Source organism: Xenopus tropicalis, chromosome 5 (assembly GCF_000004195.4).
Source record: "Xenopus tropicalis strain Nigerian chromosome 5, UCB_Xtro_10.0, whole genome shotgun sequence".
Taxonomy (NCBI): domain Eukaryota; kingdom Metazoa; phylum Chordata; class Amphibia; order Anura; family Pipidae; genus Xenopus; species Xenopus tropicalis.
The window spans coordinates 73830796-73856508 of record NC_030681.2 but is presented as its reverse complement, the minus strand read 5'-3'; the positions used below and the strand labels follow the sequence as shown (position 1 = coordinate 73856508).

Genomic DNA, 25713 nt, shown 5'->3' with positions numbered 1-25713 from the left:
GACTTTTTGTTCAGCAACTATTCAGTTTGGAACTTTGCCAGCTACCTGGTTGCTAGGGTTCAATTTAACCTAGCAACCAGGCAGTGGTTTGGGAGAGAGACAGGAATATGAATAGAGGAGGGCCTAAATAGAAGGATAAGTAATAAAAATAACAAAAACAATAAAATTGTAGCCTCACAGAGAAATAGTTTTTTGGCTGTTGTGGTCAGTGACTCCCATTTGAAAACTGGAAAAAGTCACAACTGAAAAGTTGCTAAGAGTAGGCCATTCTATTACATACTAAAAATGAATCTAAAGTTGAACCACCATTAAACCATACAAACTGATTTAGGGCAAAACTTATTTGATGATGTTCCTGAGTGATGTGTTTCCCAGACGGGGTGTAGAAGTAACCAGGGGAAGCACAGAACTATCCCAGCTAAGGGAGGGGTAGGTGGGTCACAAAGTGAAAATCACAAGTGCTGTAGAGTGGCACAATGTGGTGTAACTGTTTTATGTATTAAAGGGGTTCACCACCAAAAAACTGATTCTAAGCAACTTTCCAAAACACATTTGTTAAAAAGGTCAATGGTAATTGCTAATAAAAGCATATTTGTTTATTCCTGTGTGTTATCGGGGTCTGACTCTTAAAACAATGTAACAGGAGTCATATCTCCTGCAACTTTTTTTTATCAGCTTTATATCTGCTTTATACCCCTGCTTTTAGCTGCAATTATATGTGCAAATCATGATGAAACTCAATGAAAATGTATAAAAGAAGGTTTCTTAGAAATATTTTCTTACAGTGGGTGGAGATGCCATTTAAGAGCTTTAACTGGCTATGTTACACATGGCGATATTTGCCACTGATATTGATATAGGCCTACTGCTACCTTACTTGTGCATTAACTGACAAGAATGGTATCTGCCTGGCACTAAGCATGCAAGGTGGAGTTTAGAATAGTGTGCATTGTTTCACCACAATTCAACCTCGTGGAGATAAGCCATGTGTGACATAGCCCTACGCAATGTGTCAGCCAGCTCTGTGACTGAGAGTGCAAATGTGCTGTCTGTTGAGCTGTGTGCTGTAATTGAGCCATATGGCATGGTCCTCAATAGTTTATGTCAGAGACACAAAGCCGGCTTAGCCACAGCTCAGAGCACTCAATGCATATGACAATCTGCCACTCTAGAGGACTTTGATACACACAGAAAGTAGAAGGGAGTGAAAACTAGACGGAAAAAAATGGGCAGTAAAAAAATATTTTTGGAAAAGAACAGTAAAAAAAAAAAAAAAAAAAAATAGAAAATGACCAAATAAAAAGAAAAGAGGATTAGGCTAGACATGGTGGAGAGGAGAACAGGGTAGATAGGGAAATACTGAAAGAAGAGAGAAAAGTTAAAAATGTAAAGGAAGTCAGTATAAAAGGTGAAGAATTTTGGATGAGGAGAAGTCAAAAACATTAGAGAATAAAGCAGTGGGATAAGAAAGAGAACTTGTGAGAACTAAACAACTGGGGAGATATACAGATAGCAAAGCAGAAACAGGGCATCAGAATGGTTCCATTTATTTTCTTCCTGTGTGACCTTCTCTCCCCATTATTGTTTTCTCCTCCCTTTTCTTTCTCTCTCATTTTCAAGACCAAAAGTGCACTCACTGCTATTATCTTCCGCTTTCTGCTAGCTTAAAGTGTATAAGAAGTTTGAGCAAAAAGGTTGGAAATCTCTGCTTTATGAAGCCAGTTGCAAGCAGGTCTGAGTACACAGTACTTACAGTTATATAGCTGTGACATCAGATACAAACCATTCACAGTTCAAAGACCAAGTAAATGTAAAGATCTGGCACATTAATATTCATCCATTGTTTAAACATTCAAACAAATGCCTGGTTGCTATGGTCTAGGAGTCTGACAATCAGCAGAGCAGCACTAAACTGACTACAAATATATATTTTTGAATGTTACAGTTTAACTTTCTTGTTACTAATTTTAGCATGCAACCGCTGCCTTTCATTGTTAAAATGATTTGCTGCCTTTAATTTTTATAGTTTATTACCATCCTAATTACACACATGAATTTTTTGTTTGGGACGATTTAGGGGGTTGTTCCATTTCCTAATCCTGTAGAAACTAACCAAAAAGACAATAGTATAACCTTACCTCCCAACATTTGAAAAATGAAAAGAGGGTCAAAAAGATTTAACGTGCGCAGCACGGCAATTTTTTTTTCTAATTGCCACACCCCATTTTTTTTTCCAAAAAATACCCCTTTTATATAGTTGAAATGGTGGGATCAGACGCAAAACGTGCTATACCCTCATACTGTACTACCTAAGGAAAACAATATAGCAACTCCTACATATAAAATACAAATATAGAGAGAAGGTCAGTAATAAGTGAGTTATAACTATGTACCAGTTTTGCCCCCCCCCCATACACAGTGCCCCCAATGGTCCAATAGACAGTAACCCCATAGACAGTGCCCCCAATTTCCCCCATAGACAGTGCCCCAATTGCCCCACAGACAGTAGCCCCCATACACAATGCCCCCAATTGCTACCATAGACAGTGCCCCCAATTGCTCCCATAGACAGTACCCCCCATACATAGTGCGCCCATAGACAGTGCCACCCATACACGCTGCAGCTCCTTCTTCTTCTTCTCCGGCTCTGCTTCTTCTGCGGCAGCGACAGGCCCTTTTATAAGGTTGCGCCCCGTGCGTACATGTGACGTCAGTACACACAGGGAGCAAACTTATAAAAGGGCCTGTCGCCGCCACAGAAGAAGAAAGAGCCACATAAGAAGGGGCCAGCGCATCCCGCTGTCCCTGATAGTTCAATGAATGTCCCGGAAATGTCCCGGGACATTCATTGAACTATCGGGGACAGCGGGATGCGCTATAAAATCTGGAGTTGGGGGGTATGGTATAACGAATAAATGACCTTTAAAATTACCAATCACAGCAATATGGGTTTGGCATTCTTTACATTCTGAAACCTTTAAAATTCTTACATTATTTGTTTTTTTATTCTTACATCGATTATTTGCTTTTTGGTAAAAACATTGGTTTAGACAGGGCGTAGAAGGTTGGAAGGGCTGGGCTGAAGGTGATTCAAGTACACAACACTGCTCAAACCCACATATTTTTGAGACAGCCTGGATATGACCAGGCAAAAAAGGCAGGGGTTGAGGTGGACGTCACACCCCTCTAAGGATTTTTTTGTGGGGGGGTCAGCATCATATAGTTACCCCACTGCGGGCAACGATAGGTAACCAGTGACCACCTATATATTTCCCACCATCCCATCAACAGCCAAAGGTTGTAGGTCAAGAGCATCTGGATGCTTACTTGCTGTCCCTTCCTGGTTATGTAGCATGATAACAGTAGTCCTAGAATCAGATAGGAATGCCAGAAAATTGCCCTAGAACCATTTATATCTGGTTTAAACTGGTTATATACCAACCTTATTAGCTCGCTCATTCTGCTCTCGTAGTCGGTCATTTTCACTCTGGATCTGTGCATTATCCAATATAGGGAGTCGTACACCATCCTCAAGACATTTCTGTACTTTTTGCTGCAAGCTGGAATGAGGCAGAAAAAAAACAATATTTATCTTCCAAACCAAGGTCAACAACTGTTTATGCGGGATATTTTGAATCGGACAATAAATAGTGACAGCAATCCAATCCATGACATGTCACTGACCTTATATATTGTATTTTAAAGTGGACCTCTCATTAGACAGAAAAAGCTGTATATAAAAGTCCATTCCAAATTTTACATGAAACTGAAATTCTTTTATCATATATAGTCATATACTGCCCAACCCACCTCTATGACTTAGACATAGAGGCAGGGAAGGCAGCTTCACTTTCTATTCTGCACTTCGAAGATGTCCCTGTCACTGCTTATAACTGTGAAGCCTGTGCATGGGTATCAGGTTCCCTATTGTGGCACACAAACAAGATTTTGGGATGATGCAAAATGCTTCTTATGTCTGGTCAATACCTCTGAACAGTCATCACCAGATCCTTCTCTCTTTGTTTCTGGCACTCTGTCTGGGCTTCTTTTTCTTGACACTGAGTTCTTGACTCATTGAGGAGCTTCTCAAGATTCTGCATGGCCTCTTTTAATTGCTTGTTCTCTTCTTCTACTACCTGTAGCTTTAAATGTACACGTTTAAGAAAAAAAAAACATTGCATTGCTTAAATGCAACATAATTTAATTTTTTCAGGTATGAAATTGTATTATTTTAGGCAATTGGGTCATTGGGTTTATTTGAGAAGTCCAGTAAAACTGCCTACAAACATGGAAATGAGCCACACGATAAATAGGTGTTAATGCTGCCTGACTTCTGTGACACAGATCTTCTTAATAGAATTTGAAAGTTTTCCAGTATGAAGTAGGTCTATGCAAACATTCATTCCATTACTGGCACTGTGACAATATACACTCACTGTTAGTCTAAATATTATAGGTAATAAAAGCATATAACCATGATATAAACAGCATGGTTCTAACTAATCCCCTCCCAGCATTACTTGATAATACATGTTACATAACACAACATTAGACAACATAGCCAAACATCACTCAGGACTTGTATAAAGAAACCAAGGAACTTACCAACAAGTTTCTAAATACTCATACTTAGGAAATAACTGCAAAAATGTATAACATTTCTGAAAACCACACATGTTGTATATAAAGTTTTAACCCTGTGCTCTCCGTAATAATAAATGCAGGCTGAGAATCAGCCCCTATGCTGGCATTAGCCTTTTCCTGTGCCTGCACCCAGAACCATTGTAACTGCACTTGGCCTGACAATGGCAGGGGTAGGCACAGGGAAAGGCTGATGCCAGTATAGGGGCTGATTCTCAGTTTGCATTTATCTGCAGGCTGAGAATCAGCCCCCTCTGACATTAGCCTTAAGTTAAAGCAGGTAACCACCTTCTATCTGAACTGAACAAAACCTTGTGAGGCTTTTCCCTGTGCTTATTATAGAGAGACTTACCCGCTGACTCTGTTTCTGTACATCATCAAGAGAAGGAAGGTCAGCCAAATATTTTTCTAAGGTTTCGATTCGCCTCTGCTTTTCTCGGTTTAGTTCATTCTCTTTCTGGCATTTTTTCCTTAGGCTGTTAATATACTTATCCCTTGTTTTAATCTAAATACAAAATATCAATTAAAAAATAGATGTGAGATGATAACAAACATACAGATAACAGGAAACTGGAACTAGTGACTGAAAAAAGGATATGTAATGAATGAATATAGGATTAATAAACTCATACTTCTATGCAACAGATAAAAAGTATTCATTTTTAAATTGTCAACAAAAATTTTTAGGGATGAAGAGGAGATTGGAGGCTTTACCTGTGTATGCATAATGGTCCCCGTAACAGATCAGAAAGCAGATAAACATGAAATTCAAATTCTTTTTTTAATTAAGTCATATATACCCATTGTAAATGTATTTAAAAATCTGTGCTGTCAATCATATATTGCTGCCCTGTAAGTAAAGTTTATTTTGCTATACTAGCATGATACAAAAGAATTTGGAATTATTTCTTTAAAACAGTACATATGCCAGAATGCTCCAACATTATTTTACAGAATACTTGACTGGCCTAAATACATAAGAAAAAAAAGCTTCAATGAAATCAACCTTTACTTTTAACTAACCATAGAATGCAAGTAACAGCAGCAGTATTTGTGAAGATTTTCTTCCTATGGGTACATCTTTTCTTTGTATAATCAACCGCAGCCATCATGCTCAGAATTCTACAGGAAATCATTTTAATCAAGACCACAACTCAGAACAGGCAATTTTATACCTGGAGTGTTTTCTTTCTGACAAATCATTTTTTTTTTCTTCAGAAGTTAGGAAATCAAGGCCAAACACTAAAAATGCTGTATGGAAATAGCAAAAGAGAACTAGTGCTGCTGATGGAACCCTTTTCATACAGTCTTAGGATCTATATATTGCCCAGTGGCTAATGGTCTGTCAAGCAGCATTATATAATGTAGAAATGAAGGTCAAAATTCACAAGCCTCTACCTTCTCCTCAAGCTTCTTGATCTCTTCACTGGTTTTACTGGTGCTTTGGTTCAGGACCTCATGGAGCTGAACAATCTCTGTCTCTGCACAAGCAAGTTTCCTCTCGATATCTTCTTGGTCTTTAAAATGAGGCTTTGTTCTTTCTTGAATGTGCTGTTCAGATTTACCATTTTGCTTCAAAAATAAGGATTAGATAAGGATAAGATTAAATATAGAAAAAAAACCTGAAAGAAATAAAATGCATTCATGTGAAAAATCTCTATCAACTACATAAAAGTGTACTTCCATGATATGAACAGCTATAGTGTAGAGGGTTAAAAGAGAAACCCAGTACAGGTATGGGACCTGTTATCCAGAATGCTTGGGACCTGGGGTTTTCTGGATAAGGGGGTCTTTCTTTAATTTGGATCTCCATACCTTGAGTCTACTAAAAAAGCATTTAAACATTAAATAACCCCAATAGGCTTGTTTTGCCTCCAATAAGGATTAATTATAACTTAGTTGGGATCAAGTACAAGATACTGTTTTATTATTGCAGAGAAAAGGGGAATCATTTTTAAAAATGTGAGTTATTTGCTTAAAATGGAGTCTATTGAATATGGCCTTTCCGTAATTCAGAGCTTTCTGGATAACAGGTCCTATACCTGGACAATAATACAGGTATGGAATCTATTATCCAGAATTCTTTGGACCTGAGGTTTCACAGATAAAGTTTTTTTCTGTAAAAGTGCCTTTTTCTTGTGCAGACAAACCTGGGCTTTATTTGTAGCCATGTTCCTCCATGAATCTTATTAATTTAGTTGCTCTTCTAACTCTTTCTTGATCCATAATATCTGTTTCAAACTAGAGATCACTGTTTATTCTACATAGGGGTTTGCACAAACCTCATAAAGAGGCAGAATTTTGTTAATCTGTATGAGACCTGTGAATGCAAAGCAACATCTTGCTAGTTGCAGCAGTGTGATGCTGGCATTGCTTGGTTACAGCTAAGTGCTATGAATATTATAATTATAATTAAAGTGCTGAACCTTTTCATAACCTTGTATTTATGTACCATAAATTTTATCTAAATGAATTGTTTCCCCAATATCTGCTACATAAATACAAATACAAATTTTCTAACATTCTAAATGTTTTTTCCATATATTATCATATTATAAGAATTATATGTTGCTGCTGGTTTTTCAGAGTAGTTCTGGGTAACACAGACTGTTGCTGGGGTCATACATGAAAGTATGCAGAGCTAATAATAGGAGATAAATACCAACTTTTGTACACTGTCATCTTGGTTTTCCTAGTGTGTTTGCCAGTGTATCTTGGCACACCTTGGGTTTGCACTAGAAGTAGGACAGCATCAAGTGTTACTATGCAATATAAAGACTTAGTCAAACATTCATACTGCTAAAAAGCAATATTTCTTTACAGATGAAGGGCCCTTTAAATGGATACTGGTACATTCTATGTTTTACAGGATCATGCCAGGCTAAAGGCCCTGCCAAAATCTGTGCTTCAGGTTATTGGGTCTCTGCCCGGTATCACTGCAAAAACGTTGACAGAGAAATGCCAATGCCTAACGTACATTTATGTGTGTAAATCCTCTATGTGTAAACAATGATAGACAAACATCAATGACATAAGGCACATTGGCATTGGGTGATACTAACTAATTGGCCTTATTCAGATCTGGGACATGATATCTTAAACATAGCAACACCCTGAGAAGTGTAGCTCTGTTTCTGAGATTACCTTGAGATGATGCATGGCAAAATCTTCTCCATTCACAGCATGACCCATTACTGCCTGGTTAGCTTGCAAATCATTGGCTCTGAGGGCCTGCTGTAGGTGGCAGATCTGTTGCTTCTGCCTGCAAGAATGAGAAAGTTTATGACATAACAATACATGGCTCCCAGAACATGGCACAAATCATATCTTACAGAAGGAGATATCTAACAGGCTGGAGATACTGTTTAATCAGTTTCATTATCACTACCACTGGAAATACAACGCATAGAGATGAAAACAGCAAAAGGAATGTTTGTTACTAATATAATGCAGGATATATAGTATAAATAAATCTAAAGCAACTGGACTTAAGTTGCTTTAGTTAAGTAATCATTAAAGACTCATCCGAGCAGCTTCTTCAGTTCAACTGACTGGTATGGGAAGTCCTCAGCATATATACTCTTCCACTAATCCAATCACAATGGCACTTTGTAACCAAAGTATCATGCAACTCTTCAAAACAGGCGTTACTTGTTAGAGTTGCATAAATGGATGTGTGAAGAGTTCTGAAACTGCCGGGGTAGAGATGTTAAAACAGCACTGTATGTAGCAGACAGATGGTGTCGAAGTCCCCCGCCTCTGTTTAGGGATGGTTTCTCCACTTTAACATAAATGGCCTCTTTTACACCTCCCCAATATGCCATTCCACCGGCTTGAATGTAAATCGCCGATGGAATGGCATATGCGGCGCCGCGATTTCCCGAAATTGCGGTGCCACATATGCCATCCCACCAGCGATCTACATTTAAGCCGGTGTGATGGCATATCGGGGAGATTAGTCGCCCGCGACTTTTCTATAGATTTGGTCAAATCCAATTCCTACATTTACTTAAACCAAATAAAAATCCCTCATTTCACGTGACTTGTGTTGGTCAACTGAAGGCGACAAATATTTGTTCCCAAACTCAATTTGTGGAGGATTCCATCCCTCCCAAAATATGCTAATAATAATACAGCAGAAATAAAGCAACTGATTCATGTGCAAAATATGGGAATATCAGAATCTTGCAATATTTTTTACTACCCATTACAATGCCTCTATATTACTATGAAGCTGCATACTAAAAGTAAGATAACTGCTGCCACCTTGTGGTATAAAATTAGAAAAAAAATGCCAAGCTTACAAATAACAGGAAAGCCACAAAAAAGCATTTTTACATTATTTTGCAGCATTATGGTATGGGCAAAATTTGTCACAAAAGATTAGTTTGCCTAGTTAGGACATTCAGTTGTCCTGTCTCTAGCCATGTCCTGATGGTTAGTAATAAGTGAACCTAAAAAACACAGGAAGGGCCATTATGTGACCTCCGTAAACTAATGCAGTAATTGAAACAATGCTGAATGTAGGAGCAAACTCCTATGTATGGCATGTGTTTCTTCACACTTACGTAATAACTGGGCTTAGCCTTCATCCCAGGATAAGTAAGCAGGTAACCTTTTCTATTCCTCCTACGCTACCATACACAGCCTGCACTTTGGTAAATATGCAATAAACATTAATCTCTTCTTTAAGTTATAATTTTGTTTCAGACCAAATCTGATTACAAGCATTTCCAGCTACTACTAGCGTACATACAATTTCTCTGCCAGGATGGAAATCAGTCAGACACACATCTCCTAGTCTTCCTTCCTTTAAAGTTTTATAGTTTTAAAGTTTTATAATGACTATAACAGACTTTGGGAAATGTCCCAATTTTTGCTCTTCTGCACACTGTCCCTCTCAAATGTGTCCCACAACCACATACACACACAAATGCAATTACAATGCAAACAGATTGCCTTTTGGGTAATTTTATGGCAATCTGTCACCCAAAGAACAGCAAAATAATCCCAAATCCTTTTCTATCATGTTAATTAAGCCCAATTTTTTTTAATTAAAATTAATGACACTACATTATTTTCAGCTTCAGGCAATGGCTGCTAAGGTCTGACCAAAACTATTTTGTTACAGGTATGGGACCTGTTATCCAGAATGCTCGGGACCTGGGGTTTTCCGGATAAGGGATCTTTCTGTAATTTGGATCTCCATAACTTAAGTCTCTTAAAAATCATTTAAATATTGAATAAACCCAATAGGCTTGTTTTGCCTCCAATAAGGATTAATTATAGTTGGGATCAATTACAAGATACTGTTTTATTATTACAGAGAAAAATGAAAATCATTTTTAAAAATTAGAATTATTTACTTATAATGGAGTCTATGGGAGATGGCCTTTCCGTAATTCGGAACTTTCTGGATAAAGGGTTTCTGGATAAGGGATACCATACCTGTACAAAATTAAAAAGGGAAACTAAAAAGGTAGTATAGTGGCTCTTGAAATGTGTGCGAGTTGTATCCAATGAAGAAACATTAATTGACTATCAATTTGCATATTCTAGATTTCCCTAGCCTGTTAAATAGCTGCCTGGTACAGTAAGTGGCTTGGATTCTGCAGGTTACATTTTGTATGTTTTGAATTACTTATCTTTCTGTTGAATGCACCACTTACTAGAGAGGGAGTGTTTATTGATTCTCCATATAAAACTCCTTGCCTCAGTGAATAATTCGAGTACAGCTTGCAAGGTCGTGAAAACAACCTAACATGACTGGAAAAAAACCCCCCAATAATCCAGCAAGCAATGTGCACTGTCGCTTCCTCTAATCCTGCTGTACCAGGGCGCCCAACAAAGGAATGCTTTGTAAGAAGGGCATTGCTTTGTAATGTGGGCACACATAAATATAGCTCTATACACAGCTGCTGGGAGCTACTAATCCACATCCTAACCATTAAGGATGACAGTTGTATTTGATAAAAGAAACCACGATTGCATAAGAAAAAGCGGTGTAACCTGCAAGTGCATCCATATTTTTCAGAAATTATTTTTCCATCACACCAGCATATAAATCACCCATCTCGTTCAACTGCAAGCCCAAAGCATAATGCTTCATGTAGCAGAATGAGCTATAGCTAAACTACAAGCTACTCAATATGAGAATGTGTGTCTATAGCTAGAGAAACACTCGATAAATAAATGACAAATGGGCAGTCAGATCAAGTCATCCAATATAACTGCAAGGCCAAGATATATTTCTTAATTTTTAGTTTAAAGGTAAATCATGAGCTGCTCCTATTATAAAGAATGCTTGAAAGTGTGGATAGACAAAAAGTTAAATCAACTAATAGACAGATATTTAGTGCAACTAAATAAGTTTCAAGTTTGGGCTGAGCTGTGCACAGCAAGTTAAGAGAGAAATACTATGAGCAAAAATCAATGCTTGTGGGTTTACCCTCAGGCAATGAAAAGCAATTAATTATAGTGTAGCCCTTTATCTATTTATACACTATGAAATGATCAGTGTGAATTTTACACAACCATACATACACCAGAAGCGTTGTACTACTAAAAAACAAATTTAACATTAAAGGGGAGCTCTGAATAACAGATCCAATACCTGTACCAGAATTAACCAAAGGTGCTCTAGTTATGGACTAGATATGACCCTCCAAGGCGATTTCTAGGCCGAAAGACTTCTTTTTAACTGCAGCGTAGGAGCAGATATTACCCAATGCATTGAACAGCACATTCACTCTATGCTTGCTCATGAATAATATTGTTTTTCTATTGTATTTAGCAACTTACAATCTGTGCAAAGAATGCTACAAGCAGCAGAGTTAATGCTCCAAACAATATTTCAAATCTCGTCTGTACATGCCCTATTGGATTCACTAATATTCTGTGACTGAGTTATGGAGGGATGACTTACAAGAGTATCTGATGTTGCAGTGAGATGTCTCAGCTTCTGTATTTTACAACAGCTCAGATCCCTTTTTAAACAAGTAAAGAGGATCTTTTGAGCAACCTGAAGCTGTGGATCCCCTGGCTGCTCCCATAAGAATATCCTCAGATTAGAGGGATATTTGCCTTTTAAGCATCAATAGACACTTAAAATATTTTAAGAGGTTAGGCTTGATCTTATACAGTTCAAAGTCTGTTTGGGTTTCTTTTTTTTTTGTAGCATAAACAAGCAGGAATGTGAAACAGTAGCTGCATATTACTTTCATTCAGGATTAGCATTAACATTTTTGTTAAGGCGCAGTTGTTGAACAGATTAAAAGCAAGCTGCCTGAAAATCAATCAACAAAATAGCAGGTAAAATGCATTTGTTCAATTTGCTGCCAAAAAGAAGAGAAAAGTTAGATAAGGATTATTTAACCCAAACTCTTCTTTTCTACATAATGAAGCAGCATTAATGCTGCTCGGATTTTATTTTCATATAAAGGACCTACTAAGGATAATATGACAAGGGAAATGGCCTCCTCTGCACTTTTGCATTTTGCTGTTAATGAAGGTTTCTCTACTGTAAAATAAATCAGCTTGAATACAAGATGCTTTTTATTCATTGAAACAGTATGGCGCTCTACAAGTGCCCATATCATCAGCTCTTACCTAGTGCTGGATAAAATGATGGGTACATAGCAACATTAAATATATGTCCTTTTTCAGCACTTATCAAATATAGATTCAAAGTGCAGCACTCAAGAGAACTACAGGTATAGGACCAGTTATCCAGAATGCCCAGGACTAAGGGTATTCCAGATAAGGGGTCTTTCCATATTTTGGATCTCCATACCTTAAGTCTACTAAACATCAGTAGAACATTAATAAACAAAACAGGATTGTTTTGCATCCAATAAGGATTAATTATATCTTAGTCGGGATCAAATACAAGGTACTGTGTTGTTATGACAGAGAAAAAGGAAATTGATTTTAAAAATCTGAATTATTTGATTAAAATGGAGTTTATGGATGAAAGGCTTTCCATAATTCAGAGCTTTCTGGATATCATGTTTCCAGATAACAGATCCGATACCTGTACTAAATGATAACTGATTTTCGGTAGAAAAGAGTTAAGTACTTCATCCATACAACTAAACACAAGCACAACAACACAAGACAAAGCTTAATCTATCAGATGCATAAATATGTATCTGATAGATGCAGAAAAATACACATTTACATCAAAAAAGAATGTCAAAGAAATAAGAGCAACAGGAAATTAAAGAACAAAATGTAACTGTATAAATCACTGAAGGGGAGGTGAACTAATGTAAGGTTAAATAAAAATAGCATATTATATTGTCGCCAGTACTAGAGTACAAAAATATGGTTTCTCCAAAGCAATTGGGATTGAAATAATATTTGTACTTCTGTATTATCTTTGCAGGGAACATTCCATTCTCCCAACATACTGGTCTACTACTGGCACCCTTAAGGTAGTAGCAGCTACTTGTCGTGGCTACTAAAATAGACAATACCGATCATTTACTGATAATTGTCTCTACATGTGTTTTAGCAGAGACTATTCTCAGTATTGGCTATAGCAAATATTTTCTGGAGCTTAGTAGCTGCTAATAAGTAGCTTAGTGTGTCTTCACCCTAAGGGTGGCAAGGCTAAGGAACAAATTCCCTTCTTTTGTAGCACTACCTAAGTTTTATTGCAGAGGTCTGCAAACTCTGGTGCTGGTGACTGGCAAGAATGGATGGGGTAGACAGCCTAAAGAGTAACATTTAGAAAGAATGCTTAGGCTGATGCCACACGTGGCGTAGGGCTGATTTTTTCGGCAAGAGGAAAAACGCTTGCCGAAAATTCAGCTCTACGCCTGCTACTTGTGCCTGCACCCGAATGAATGGAATACGCTCGGGTGCAGGCACATGTAGCCCATATACGCATGAAAACGCGAGAGAATGCAAATTCTCACGTTTTCATGCGTATATTGGCTACATGTGCCTGCACCCGAGCGTATTCCATTCATTCCGGTGCAGGCACAAGTAGCAGGTGTAGGGCTGAATTTTCGGCAAGCGTTTTTCAGCTTGCCGAAAAAATCAGCCCTACGCCACGTGTGGCATCAGCCTTATTGCAAATGCCCTTGAATTCATGTCGGTGTAGGCTCAAATAGGGTAGAGTCCAACATCTGCCTTACTTTAATCAACAAATGCACTGCACCTGAAATGCATGATTTAAAGAGGTTGTTCACCTTCAAATTAACTTTTAGTACGTTATTGAATTGCCTATTCTTAGCAACTTTTCAATTGGTCTTCATTTTCTTTTTTTTTAAATAGTTTGACATATTTGCCTTTTCCAACTTTCAAATGGGGGTTCCCATTTGCCAGCCAAAAAACTATTGCTCTATAAGGTTACTATTTTATTGCTATTGTTGCTTTGTATTACTTATCTCCCTATTTAGGCTCTCCTCTATTCATATTCCTGCCTCTCTTTCAAACCACTGCCTGGTTGCTAGGTTAAATTGAACCCTAGCAAACAGACCCTGCTGAAGTTCCAAACTGGAGAACTCCTGAACAAAAAGTAAAATAATCCAAAAAAACGCAAATAAAAATGAAGACTAATTGCAAATTGTCCCAGAATAGCTTTATCTACATCATACTAAAAGTTAGTTTGAAGGGAAACAACCCCTTTAAGTGTTGCTAAACCCTTGATTATATGCAGCCTAATTCTTCAAAAAAATCTACGGCAATTTCACAAAACCAAGCAATTTCTGAGATCAGTATCTTACAGTGTGTTATAGCACCAGGACTAGGTCTAAGATCATATCATGTTTAAAAACTAAGAAGTCTGTGCACCCCACCCCACTGGCAAATAGCTATCTACTTTAAACTGAAAGTAGCGATGGAAGAGGCATGAACACGGAGGGCAAGACTGTATTTCAGCAGCAGCTGAATATTAATGAACTGGCTATCCTAAATCTGCAAATCACTTTTTAAGCACTATTAATCTTTAATATTAATGCAGATGCTGACTGTGCAGGGTACTTGGATATATAACAACATATGAGAAAACAGAATCCACTTAGAATACACACATCTCCCCTGATCAGAGCAACTGTGATGCTTGTAAGCAATCTGGGCAATGTGATTTCCAGCACGTAAGAGATCATACAGTAGGGTTTGATATGATTTTAATGGACCCATGGAAGAAAAAGTATTAAGCAGCAACAGCTACTTCCTGTAAGTAAACTGTCTGTTCTCAGGAAAAAGACTGCATTGTTACCTCGCCTTAAAAAGCTGGAAGCGTACAGCCTGATCTGCTAGGGATAAAAAGCCAGAAGCTCCCCTGAGGCCAGTGCTATTTGCAAGAGGTTTAGATCACATGCCTAGATATTTGGCATAATTCATACCAGTATGGAATGTTTCTCCAAATAAATCCTGAGCACCTCATGACTAGAATACTTTGTAGCCAAAATGTTCCCAAGTCTAATAACCTTTTACATTTGCTCTTCTTAGACCAAGACAATCTATCTTTCAGGCCAAATCATATCACAATATAGGGAAGTTATCAACAGGAGGCTACTTTTTAGGGAGGGAAGTAGAGATCATCATCCCAAGTTCTTCTCTACAACTCTTTAAACCCAGATGCTGTTAATAGGGGTTGTATATCCAGGGCTGTCATACTAAGTTCTACTGAAAGTATTTGGGTCAGTGGGCACATCATCTATTCCTCTACTCAACAGCAAACTTCAGTTTTCTGCAAAACCCTAAGGGGTGGCACCCAATCCAATTATATTCTCTTAAGACAGATACAGTATACCCAACTGTGCAATAAGGGTTGATCTGTATAATATACATATTGTACTTCTAAATCATTTGATGGAATTGGGCACATGTGAAACACCTTTAGCCACAAACCATTAGGCTGGTTTGCAGTACATACCCCAACATGAATTTATCTAATTTGCACAGAAGATATAAGGTTATCATGCCTAAATAACTACAAGCTACAAATGTTGACTGCAATGCAAATATTAGGAGTGTTTATATTAATTTGCAACTGTCTTACACCTACCTACAATCTATAGCTGGGTAAATAAATGAAGAGTGCTTCTAAAAGGTGATTAAAAGCACTCCAAAGACTATGACAGCCCAAGGCAGTACACATTAAAAGGTGTGAAATATTTTCTTGCCATTGTTGAAATAGTTTTACTACAGAGGTGTCAAGTTTGCAAGCACATACTTCCTGAAGATGTTAATCTCTAATGGAATTAAATGTCATTTTAGAATTAGTAGTACATACACACCAACTACCCAGTTTACAATCATTTCCTTTCAAGTGTGGAAAAGGAAACAGAAATTTGCTGTGTGCAAGGATGGGGAATGTAACTGTTCAAAAAAGGAATTTCAGCCTCACAGACAAGAACCTTGCTAAAATATGCCCATATAATAAACTCCTGTAAAAAATGGACTAGATTATAAATATTTATCCCGATTGGCTGGTTAAAATTGACATTTCTAGGTTCTTCTCTACCGTGTAAATACATACAGAAAATATTCTTATGTGTATGCAAAGGATCAACACTTATATTTCAATCTAATGCCTGTATATTTCAGTATAAAGACTAAGGGGCTGATTTACTAACCCACGAATCCGACCCGAATTGGAAAAGTTCCGACTTGAAAACGAACATTTTGCGACTTTTTCGTATGTTTTGCGATTTTTTCGGATTCTGTACGAATTTTTCGTTACCAATACGATTTTTTTTTCGTATCCATTACGAAAGTTGCGTAAAAAGTTGCGCATTTTTCGTAGCGTTAAAACTTACGCAAAAAATGCGCAACTTTTCGCGTAAGTTTTAACGCTACGAAAAATGCGCAACTTTTTACGCAACTTTCGTAATGGATAGGAAAACTCGCGTTTTTACGCAAAAATCATATTGGTAACGAAAAATTCGTAAAGAATCCGAAAAAATCGCAAAACATACGAAAAAATCGCAAAATACCGATCATTACGAAAAAAACGCAATCGGACTCCATTCGACCCGTTCGTGGGTAAGTAAATCAGCCCCTAAGCCTCATGTGCAATAAAAGGCACAAGAAGATTGTCCAGATGCAGTAACACAGAACAGCCAATAGGATGTTTGCTTTAAAACAGGTGAAATGCTACTAAATTGGTTGCTACACAGACTTTGTACCTTTAAATTACATACCACTCCTCATTACCTATGCTTCAGCTATAGATAAAAATGATGATTCTTCAGGGTGAGAATTATATAACTTCACAGCTCTAACTCTAAATACCTTTTGCACCTTAAGACACAAACTACTTTCTTCTCATCTCAATAGGTGCTTGCTCCTATGTTAACTGCAAAGATCTAACAGTGAATACATATATATATATATACACACACACAAAATAACTCCTTGCTATAACTCAATAATTAAAATAATAACAAAAGAGATTTCCCCCTATAGGACAAGGAAAGGGTTCATCGCTGTGCATGGGCACCACCCAGGCAGATGCAAGAGATCCCTAGTTCCAGAGATCAGATGGCAGTAACAGAATAGTACCCTGGACTGGTGCATTTTTCAACAAAAAGGAGTGGCTTCCCAGAGTCTGAGTTTAGTCCTTATAATCATTAGAGGATGCTTAACAAATTGGCACAAACTCTACAATCAGTGACATGTTTAGCTTGTCATGTGAAAGAGCACACAGAAAAATGTGACTCAAGCTAAATATATACAGAATGCAACAACTATCATTATATCTGGGTGCTTTTATATTACTTGATGCCAACTGTGAAAAGGTTGCTTTCAACAAGCATCACGGCTCAAGGTCAATGGCCAATAGCCACTGCCAACATTAAGATTCTGCCATTGGGTGCAGCTATTTTATTCTGCCTTTCTATGCAGTGTGGCCTGCATCAACATGGCATCCACAGAGACTTTAATAGTAAGTAACATGTGCTCCCCACCAGTTCAGCATTGAACAAAACCATATTTCATGATGTACCCTGGCATTGCATTGTTGGCATTCAGTTATGCTCCAATATTTTTAAAAAAATGTTGTTTCCATGGACACTGATCCTATAAAGTGTTGATTAGCATTTAAGGCCATTTTCACTCTAGAAATTGTTTGCTGCTTGAATTAGGCCGAAGCTGCATGCTCAGTTTTTCCTGTCACTTAATGACAAGCCTTGGGCCAATGGCAAGTGGCCAGTGGTGAAAGGGGCAACTGCTTTTAAGTTATTTGTATTTATGACTTCTAACCAACATTGATATAATTGTTTAGTAATAGTAATGAGCTTATTTATCAATTATTGAGTACATTGGAAAGTTTTTTTCTACTACGAATAAACTTGCATTTTAAAAAAAAAACCTCAAATGTTAACTTATTTATTAAAAAATCCAAACATGAAAAACTTGTTTGAATAAAAAAAACTGTAATACCCCGAATTTGTGAGTTTACAAACTTGAAAAAAAAACCTCAAAAACCTTGAATTGAAAATATGGCTTAATTTTGCCTATGACAACTTCCATTGACCTCTACATAAACTTGCAACCTTTTTGATGCCGACGTTTTACATTCGAGGTTTTCTAATTTTTTGCACTTCGTAAACATCAAACATTTGAGTTTTTGAATCATAATTTGACTATTGGGAGTTTATATTGTATTTGTATTTAACAATACAAATGTTAAATAACCCTCTAAATCAATATTTCACTTGTCTCTAAGAATCTTGGGTTTGTGTTTTTACAGATTATTTACCCTCTTTTCTACTCCACAGTGATAGGGATGGTTAAAATTATAATACTAAATGAATTTGAAATCCTTTGTTCTTTAATGAATTAAATATATATGGCACTTGCACTTTGTACAGGTTAGATAGCTAACAGCCACAAAAGGGGGGGGGGGGGGGTGCCATTTTTAATTGAATTTAGGTGAATTACACTTTAATTCGCCTTATCTTTTTCAGTCTGATTCTATTTTATCTTGGGAGTTCCACATTAAAAACTACCAAGAAATCCACTCTTTTGAACTGAATAATCTGTTCATTTTTAACAGGGTATGTTTTACCAGGTTAAATAAAATTTAAATATTTTACACAAACATAAATGTTTCCCTACATAAGCTGATGCTAGTATAGTGTATACCATATCGTTACTTGCCGAACACAGATCTTCAGATGGGTGAAACTGTAGTCATTATATGTACAGGTATCGGACCCCTCATCCAGAGACTCATTAACCAGAAAGTTCTGAACTACAGAAAGGCCATCTTCCATAGACTCCAGTTTAATCAAATAATTCACATTATTAAAAATGGTTTCCTTTTTCTCTGTAGTAATAAAACAGTAACTTGTACTTGATCCCAACTAATATATATTTACTCCTTATTAGAGACAAAACCATCCTATTGGGTTTAAATACTGTTTAAATATTTTTTTTAGATCCGAATTACAGAAAGACCGGGAAAACCCCACGTCCCGAGCATTCTGGATAATGGGTCACATACCTGTACTCACTTTTTCTTTATAATTGGTTAGAAAACTCTTTCTAGAGGCAGATTAAAAGTGGCTGCAGAAAAAAGCAATTTCAACAAGCAGTTATGCCTGAAAAGCAGAATTTATATAATTTAAATTTGACTCTTTTTTGAAATATAACACACAAAACTGAACGTTACCTGTCAATAACAATCTCCTTCTGACGCAGCAGTCCTTCTTTAATTTTCATCAGGGATTCCCACTTAGACACATCCTGACTTAATGGAGTGGTTGCACATTCTGTTCGAGAAGAGCAGGATCCCACCTGGAAAAGCACACACTTGTATAGTTAATGTTGGGGAGCTCTTGAACTGCCAAAGCATATGTTAATTCAGTGCTTATTATTGAACTCTATTAGAACCATACCTCATACTTTTTACAATGTCAGGCACAGGAACAGGGACAATTATTATTTTAGTATAAGAATTCCAAATAAAGAGAAATTTTGTCAGGCAAAGATATAGACAGAAACATACTTATATGAGCTATTTACTAAACTACCATGTCACTTAGTTTAAGTGTTACTTCTACACACAAGCACACAATGCAACTAATAATCCATTTTAACAGTTGAATATTCCAAAAGCATATGGGCTACTGTGTATGTATGAGCACAGGTTCAGTAACACATTTGGGCCTCATTTTACTCCACACAAGTACACAATTAAAAATGAAACATGATGCAGAATTCATGTTAGTGGCAACCATATCAACCACACACAGAAGGAGTTAAATGAAAATGTATCCTGTTTATGTATAGGATTGATCTTCTGCTCATTTTCCTTTGAAACAACAATCATGAACAAAAGCAAGGCATACTAGGAAAAAAGATATCTCATTGGTTGCTAGTGGCCACTATTGGCACAATTTAGACCCAATGTTAGTGAATAAGACCTATAATATTTTGGGCCAACTGATGTGACTAAGGCTTCACTTTTAGTATTTTCATCTGTACTGGACTACAGCACTCAACATCCTGCAGTGATTCACAGAAGTTGTTGAATATATTTTTTACAGGTGCAGGCAAGTCTATACATTGGGCACTCCTGAAATAAATTACCAGTGGGTGCAAATCTCCAGAAAAACAAAGTAAATTGCACACAGGGGGCAGCATGTTCGTTCCTGGTGCTTCTCTGTCATCATATAATACACCATTCACTTGCATCAAGACACCATTCTGTGGCATCTATCTAAACACTTTGCAAATATATGTTTTAAATGCATGGGTCCTGTCATAGATATTATTTTTGTAATTAAGTGCTATCATATCCATACAGTATTGCAGGATAAGTTGGCATTTGATGATGTTATAATAAAGAAATTCCTGAACAGAAGGGTAAAAACCACACCTGCATACATGCAGTAATACAAAGTACATCTTAACCCAAAGGAAGAGAGCTCTAGTGCAGCTAGGGGAGTGGATATCAAAGGTTTTTTTTTTTTGTTTTTTTTTTTTAAGAGCAGACACTGAATGAGCAAATCTTCAGGTAGAATTCTTCATTAAAAGTAATTTTATTGGAGTACCATGAACAATTGCTTTACGCATTTTGTTTTTAAAGATACTTAAAGGAGACATATCCTATAAAAAGTATGAATGTACCAGTAAATTATACTCCTCTAAATATAGAAGGGTTTTACTTAAAAAAAAAGTTGTGTTTCGGACTGATTTATTGAGAAATTCCCAAAAAAATTCCAGTAGCCCCGCCCATCTGTTCCACTTCCTGCTGGCTGAATTCTCTGGATGTGCAGGGGAGCCAGCGGCTCTCAGTACACTGCACTGTAGGATAGGAACCAATCAGCAGCTAGGCCTACCTGATAGAGAACTGAAGCCTGTCTGTGCTTGTTTGACTACAGGGCTGTGATTGGCTATCCCCCTCCTACTGTGCTTCTGGCAGGCACTGTTAGGAGATTTTACATTACATTAACATTTATTTATAAAGCGCCAACATATTCCGCAGCGCTGTACAATAAGTGGGTTTCATACATTGGACATACAGAGTAACATATAAAGCAATCAATAACCGATACAAGAGGTGAAGAGGGCCCTGCCCAAAAGAGCTTACAATCTACAAGGAGAAAGGGTTGAGACACAAGGTGTGGGAATGGGCATGACCAGAGTTGTGAGAGGTGTGGCACAGGGTGTTGCTAAACTAGATTAGTGTAAGCTTCTCTGCAAAGAATGCGAGCGTGTGAGGAGGGAATGAGAGAGGAGTTGAGGAGCAGGTCAGTAGAGGAGCGTAACAAGCGGGTTGGATGGTATCTAGAGATGAGTTCAGAGATGTAGGGTGGGGCAGAGTTATGAACTGCTTTAAATGTAAGGGTCATTAGTTTGAATTTTATCCTGGATGGTAGGGGAAGCCAGTGCAGAGATTGGCAGAGTGGCATGGCAGAGGAGGAGCGGTTGGAGAGGTGTATGAGCCTGGCAGCAGTATTCATTATGGACTGGAGAGGGGACAGTCTTTGGAGGGGAAGGCCAATTAATAGGGAGTTACAGTAGTCCAGGCGAGATATTATAAGAGAGTGAATAAGAATTTTGGCAGCATCTTGGGTGATAAATGATCGGATTTTGGAGATATTTCTTAGGTGAAAGTGACATGATTTGATAAGTGATTGGATATGAGGAGTGAAGGACAGGGCAGAATCAAGGATAACCCCAAGGCACCGGGCCTGGGAAGATTGGGTGATGGTAGAATTGTTAACCGTTATAGATACCTGGGGAACAACGTGGGCATTGGATGGGGGAAAGAGAACCAGTTCAGTTTTAGAGAGGTTTAGTTTAAAGGAACAGTAACACCAAAATATAAAAGTACTTTAAAGTAATAAAAATATAATGCACTGTTGCCCTGCACTGGTAAAACTGGTGTGTTTGCTACAGTAACACTACTATAATTTATATAATAAGCTGCTGTGTAGCCACGGGGGCAGCCATTCAAGCTGAAAAGAAAAGGCATAGGTTACATAGCAGATAACAGATAAGTTCTATAGAATACAATAGTGTTTTATCTGTTATCTGCTATGTGCCTGTGCCTTTTCTCCTTCGAATGGCTGCCCCCATGGCTACATAGCAGCTTATTTATATAAATTATAGTAGACTTTCTGAAGTAAACACACAACTTTTACCAGTGCAGGGCAGCAGCACATTATATTTTAGTTACTTTTATACACTTTCATTTTTTGGTGTTACTGTTCCTTTAAGGTAACGTTGGGACATCCAAGTGGAGATAGCGGACAGGCAGGAAGAGACGTGAGTTAGAAGCTCTGGGTTGAGATCAGGAGAGGAAAGATAGATCTGAGTATCGTCAGCATAGAAGTGGTACTGAAAGCCAAAAGAATTGATTAATTTGCCAAGTGAGGAGGTATAGAGAGAAAATAGTAAGGGGCCCAGGACAGAGCCTTGAGGAACCCCGACAGAAAGAGGCAAGGGAGAAGACGATTCACTATTGTAAGAGACACCGAAGGATCGATCTGAGAGATAAGATGAAAACCAGGATAAGGCAGTGTCACAAAGGCCAAGAGAGCGGAGAGTCTGGAAGAGAAGAGGGTGATCCACAGTGTCAAAAGCAGCAGAGAGATCGAGAAGTATTAGTAGCGAGTAGTGTTTTTTGGCTTTAGCCGAAAGGAGGTCATTTGTTAGTCAGGTTAGAGCAGTTTCGGTGGAGTGTTGTTGTCTAAAACCAGATTGTAGGGGATCCAGGAGGTTATTGTCAGAGAGGAATAGCGTCAGTCGGTTGTATACTAGGCGCTCAAGCAGTTTGGAGATGAATGGGAGCAGAGAGATAGGTCGGAGGTTAGTAGGATTGGAGGGATCAAGGGAGGTTTTTTTCAGAATAGGGGTTACAAGTGCATGTTTCAGTTGGGAGGGAAAGATTCCAGTAGAAAGCGAGAGATTGAATAGATGAGTTAAGGATTTGATAAGATAGGGGTTGGCATTGCGTAGAAGTTTGGTAGGAATGGGATCAAGCGGGCAGGTAGTAAGGTGAGAGGAAGACAACAGTTTTGAGACTTCCTCTTCAGTCACTGGGGAGAAGGAGCCAAGAAGAGACTGGATAGCATGTAGGGAGGGAGGGGAATGGTTATGGGGATTAAGTTGTGCAATGTCACTTCGGATGGTGTCAAATTTATTTTTAAAGTGCTCGGCAATAGCTTGAGCAGTGACTGAAGCACACGGAGGGGGTGGAGGAGGGGACAGCAGAGAGTTAAAGGTAGAGAAGAGTTGTGCAGGTTTTTTAGAGAGGGAGTTAATAAGTGCAGTGAAGTAGGTTTGTTTAGCTTGGCAGAGGGTGGTGTTGCAGGAGAGCAGAGCAGATTTGTAGCTGCAGAAATCTGACTCTGACCTTGATTTGCGCCAGCAGCGTTCAAGTGCACGTGACTGTTTTTGGAGGGATTTGGTATGAGCAGTGTGCCAGGGTTGAAGTGGTTTGGGCCTCACGCGTTTAGTCTTGACAGGAGCAAGCTCATTGAGGGCAGTGGTGAGTGTGCTGTAGTAGACAGAGGTAGCCTGATTAGGACAAGAGACAGTTAGGATGTTAGAATGAAGAGAGTCAAAGGAAGAAGAGAGGTGTGACGTGTTTACGGATTGCAGGTCTCGGTATGTGTATGTTTGGGGGGCAGCAGAGGGTGTAGAGGGAGTTAGCAAGAGTTGAAATGTGAGCAGATTGTGATCAGAGGGGGAGGAAAGGGGAGTTAGTGAAGTTGGTGGTAGAACAACATTTTGTAAATATAGGACACACCCACCTCTCATTTAAAACAGGGACAGGATCTAAAGGGAGCTCCAATAAAGTGGTCATTTTTGCAGAAAGTATTCAATTTTTGCCCAAAGTGAAACCAGCACCATATATTATTCATAATTGCCTACAAAATTAGGGTTTATCCCATTTATCCAATATCAGTGGCTTTGAACAAAACCATGTAAGCCAAACTACTTTTATGAAGAATTCTGCCTGAAGATATTCTCATTGAGTGCCTGCTCTTCAAAAGAACAGTGATATCTGCATACATGCATATCTATGTGCATCTTGTAAATACAGAAATTCATACAGCAACCCCAGCTTGCACAACATCTCCTAACTGAAGAAACAGAGAATTACAGATAGGTTAGGACATCTGAGTAAAAGCATCAGCCTGATGTTCTGCCAAACACTTTTAGGGCTCTGGTACACGGGGAGATTAGTCGCCCGCGGCAAAACTCCCTGCTCGCGGGCGACTAATCTCCCCGTGTACCAGAGCCCTTAAGGAACAAAAAGTAAAACCTGAGGAATCCATGACTTTGAATCCAAAACCCACACACAGTAAACTGTTTCAATCTTCTACAACAGATGAAAGGTCACGGGTATTTACCAGACAAATAAGAAAGGGATGTGGAAAACAATGAAAATCTCCTTATAGAGTTGCCACCTGGCCGGTAAATCACCAGTTAAGGCCGGCACAGGTATTACAAATGTACTGGCAATGTACTTGCAAGTAAATTTGTAATCCCCTACAAACCCCCCCCCCCCTACCCCCATTCCTCACCTTCTCCACACTGATCAAGCTTTATAATCACAGGCCAACCTCTGTCCCACCCAGTCTGTCTATTTCCTGCCCATTTACCAGTCACAATCACCCTTGCACATGGACACTTAACCCAGATCCCAATAACTCCATATTATAATCGCTGTGTTAATAATCCAAAAGATTAAAATTATGCAGGCAGTAGCATACAAAGTAGATTTTACCAAAACCCATTTTTCTTTTACAGTGTAAGTGGAATACTATTTCCTTACAGATAAGACACCGAAGCCTGTTTAGATCATCACTAGCTTATATTTATAGGAAAAGCTTTGCAGAAAAATGATTAGGTGACAAGGTACAAAATGCCTTAATGCAGGAAGTATAATGAGCGATAACAGAATGATGGATGTGCAGTGCTAGCTCCGTACCTGCAAAACTCTGAGACTTTCTATTAAGTTTTAATTATCTATACAAAGGCAGCTGTTTTTATGAGGGAACCAAACACTCAAATAATTTTTCCACTGTTCTAGTCCAAGAGTGGAGTAAGTTAAAGTCTATAAATACCTTCCAAATAATGCCCTGTACATTGCATGCCTGTGAGTGATGAATGTCCCCAACTGGTTGCCTTCACGTCTCTGAATGACGCGATGACAGAGACCAGGTGGTCCAATTATATTAGGGGACATTTTGGTAACCTTAAATCATCACTGCATTATTCTTTTCTTAAAATGTAACTGTGGAAGCAATAAACTTAACAGATCATTTTTATGGTTTTTTTATGACTTATTCAATCAATGAACATTATCATGCAAGCTGCCATACAGTTATCCACAACATTGTATACACATTTAAGTAGTGCAGATGATCTCTTCTGTTGGGTGATGTATAGTCCACATAGTCCTATTTAAAGGGTGGTTCAATAATGAGTGTTTCACCAGCTACCATCAAGTTGCATGCAAAACACTATTCACTCTGCAAAGTGTCAGATGCAAACAAGGGAGTGGAATCTGAAGACAGTCTTTAAAATTAAGAATGTACTATGTGCAGCTTTTGATGGTGGCCCAATAAACCACTCCCATTTACATATTGT

At 38.2% G+C, this 25713-nt stretch overlaps 1 protein-coding gene across 3 annotated transcripts in view; it reads right to left on the bottom strand.

Annotated features, from left to right (window-relative positions):
• cep85l (centrosomal protein 85kDa-like) overlaps positions 1–25713 on the bottom strand; it is a 135865-nt gene that overhangs the window by 14881 nt on the left and 95271 nt on the right. For 2 of the 3 annotated variants that reach the window (XM_031902964.1, XM_031902962.1), the window contains exons 4-9: positions 19274–19398; positions 7786–7903; positions 6040–6213; positions 4994–5146; positions 3988–4142; positions 3443–3560 (exon numbers count right to left, since the gene is read on the bottom strand). In XM_031902964.1, coding sequence (XP_031758824.1) covers positions 3443–3560; positions 3988–4142; positions 4994–5146; positions 6040–6213; positions 7786–7903; positions 19274–19398 — 843 coding nt within the window. The remainder of the gene's footprint in view (positions 1–3442; positions 3561–3987; positions 4143–4993; positions 5147–6039; positions 6214–7785; positions 7904–19273; positions 19399–25713) is intronic. The other variant, XM_031902963.1, reaches the window with a different exon arrangement.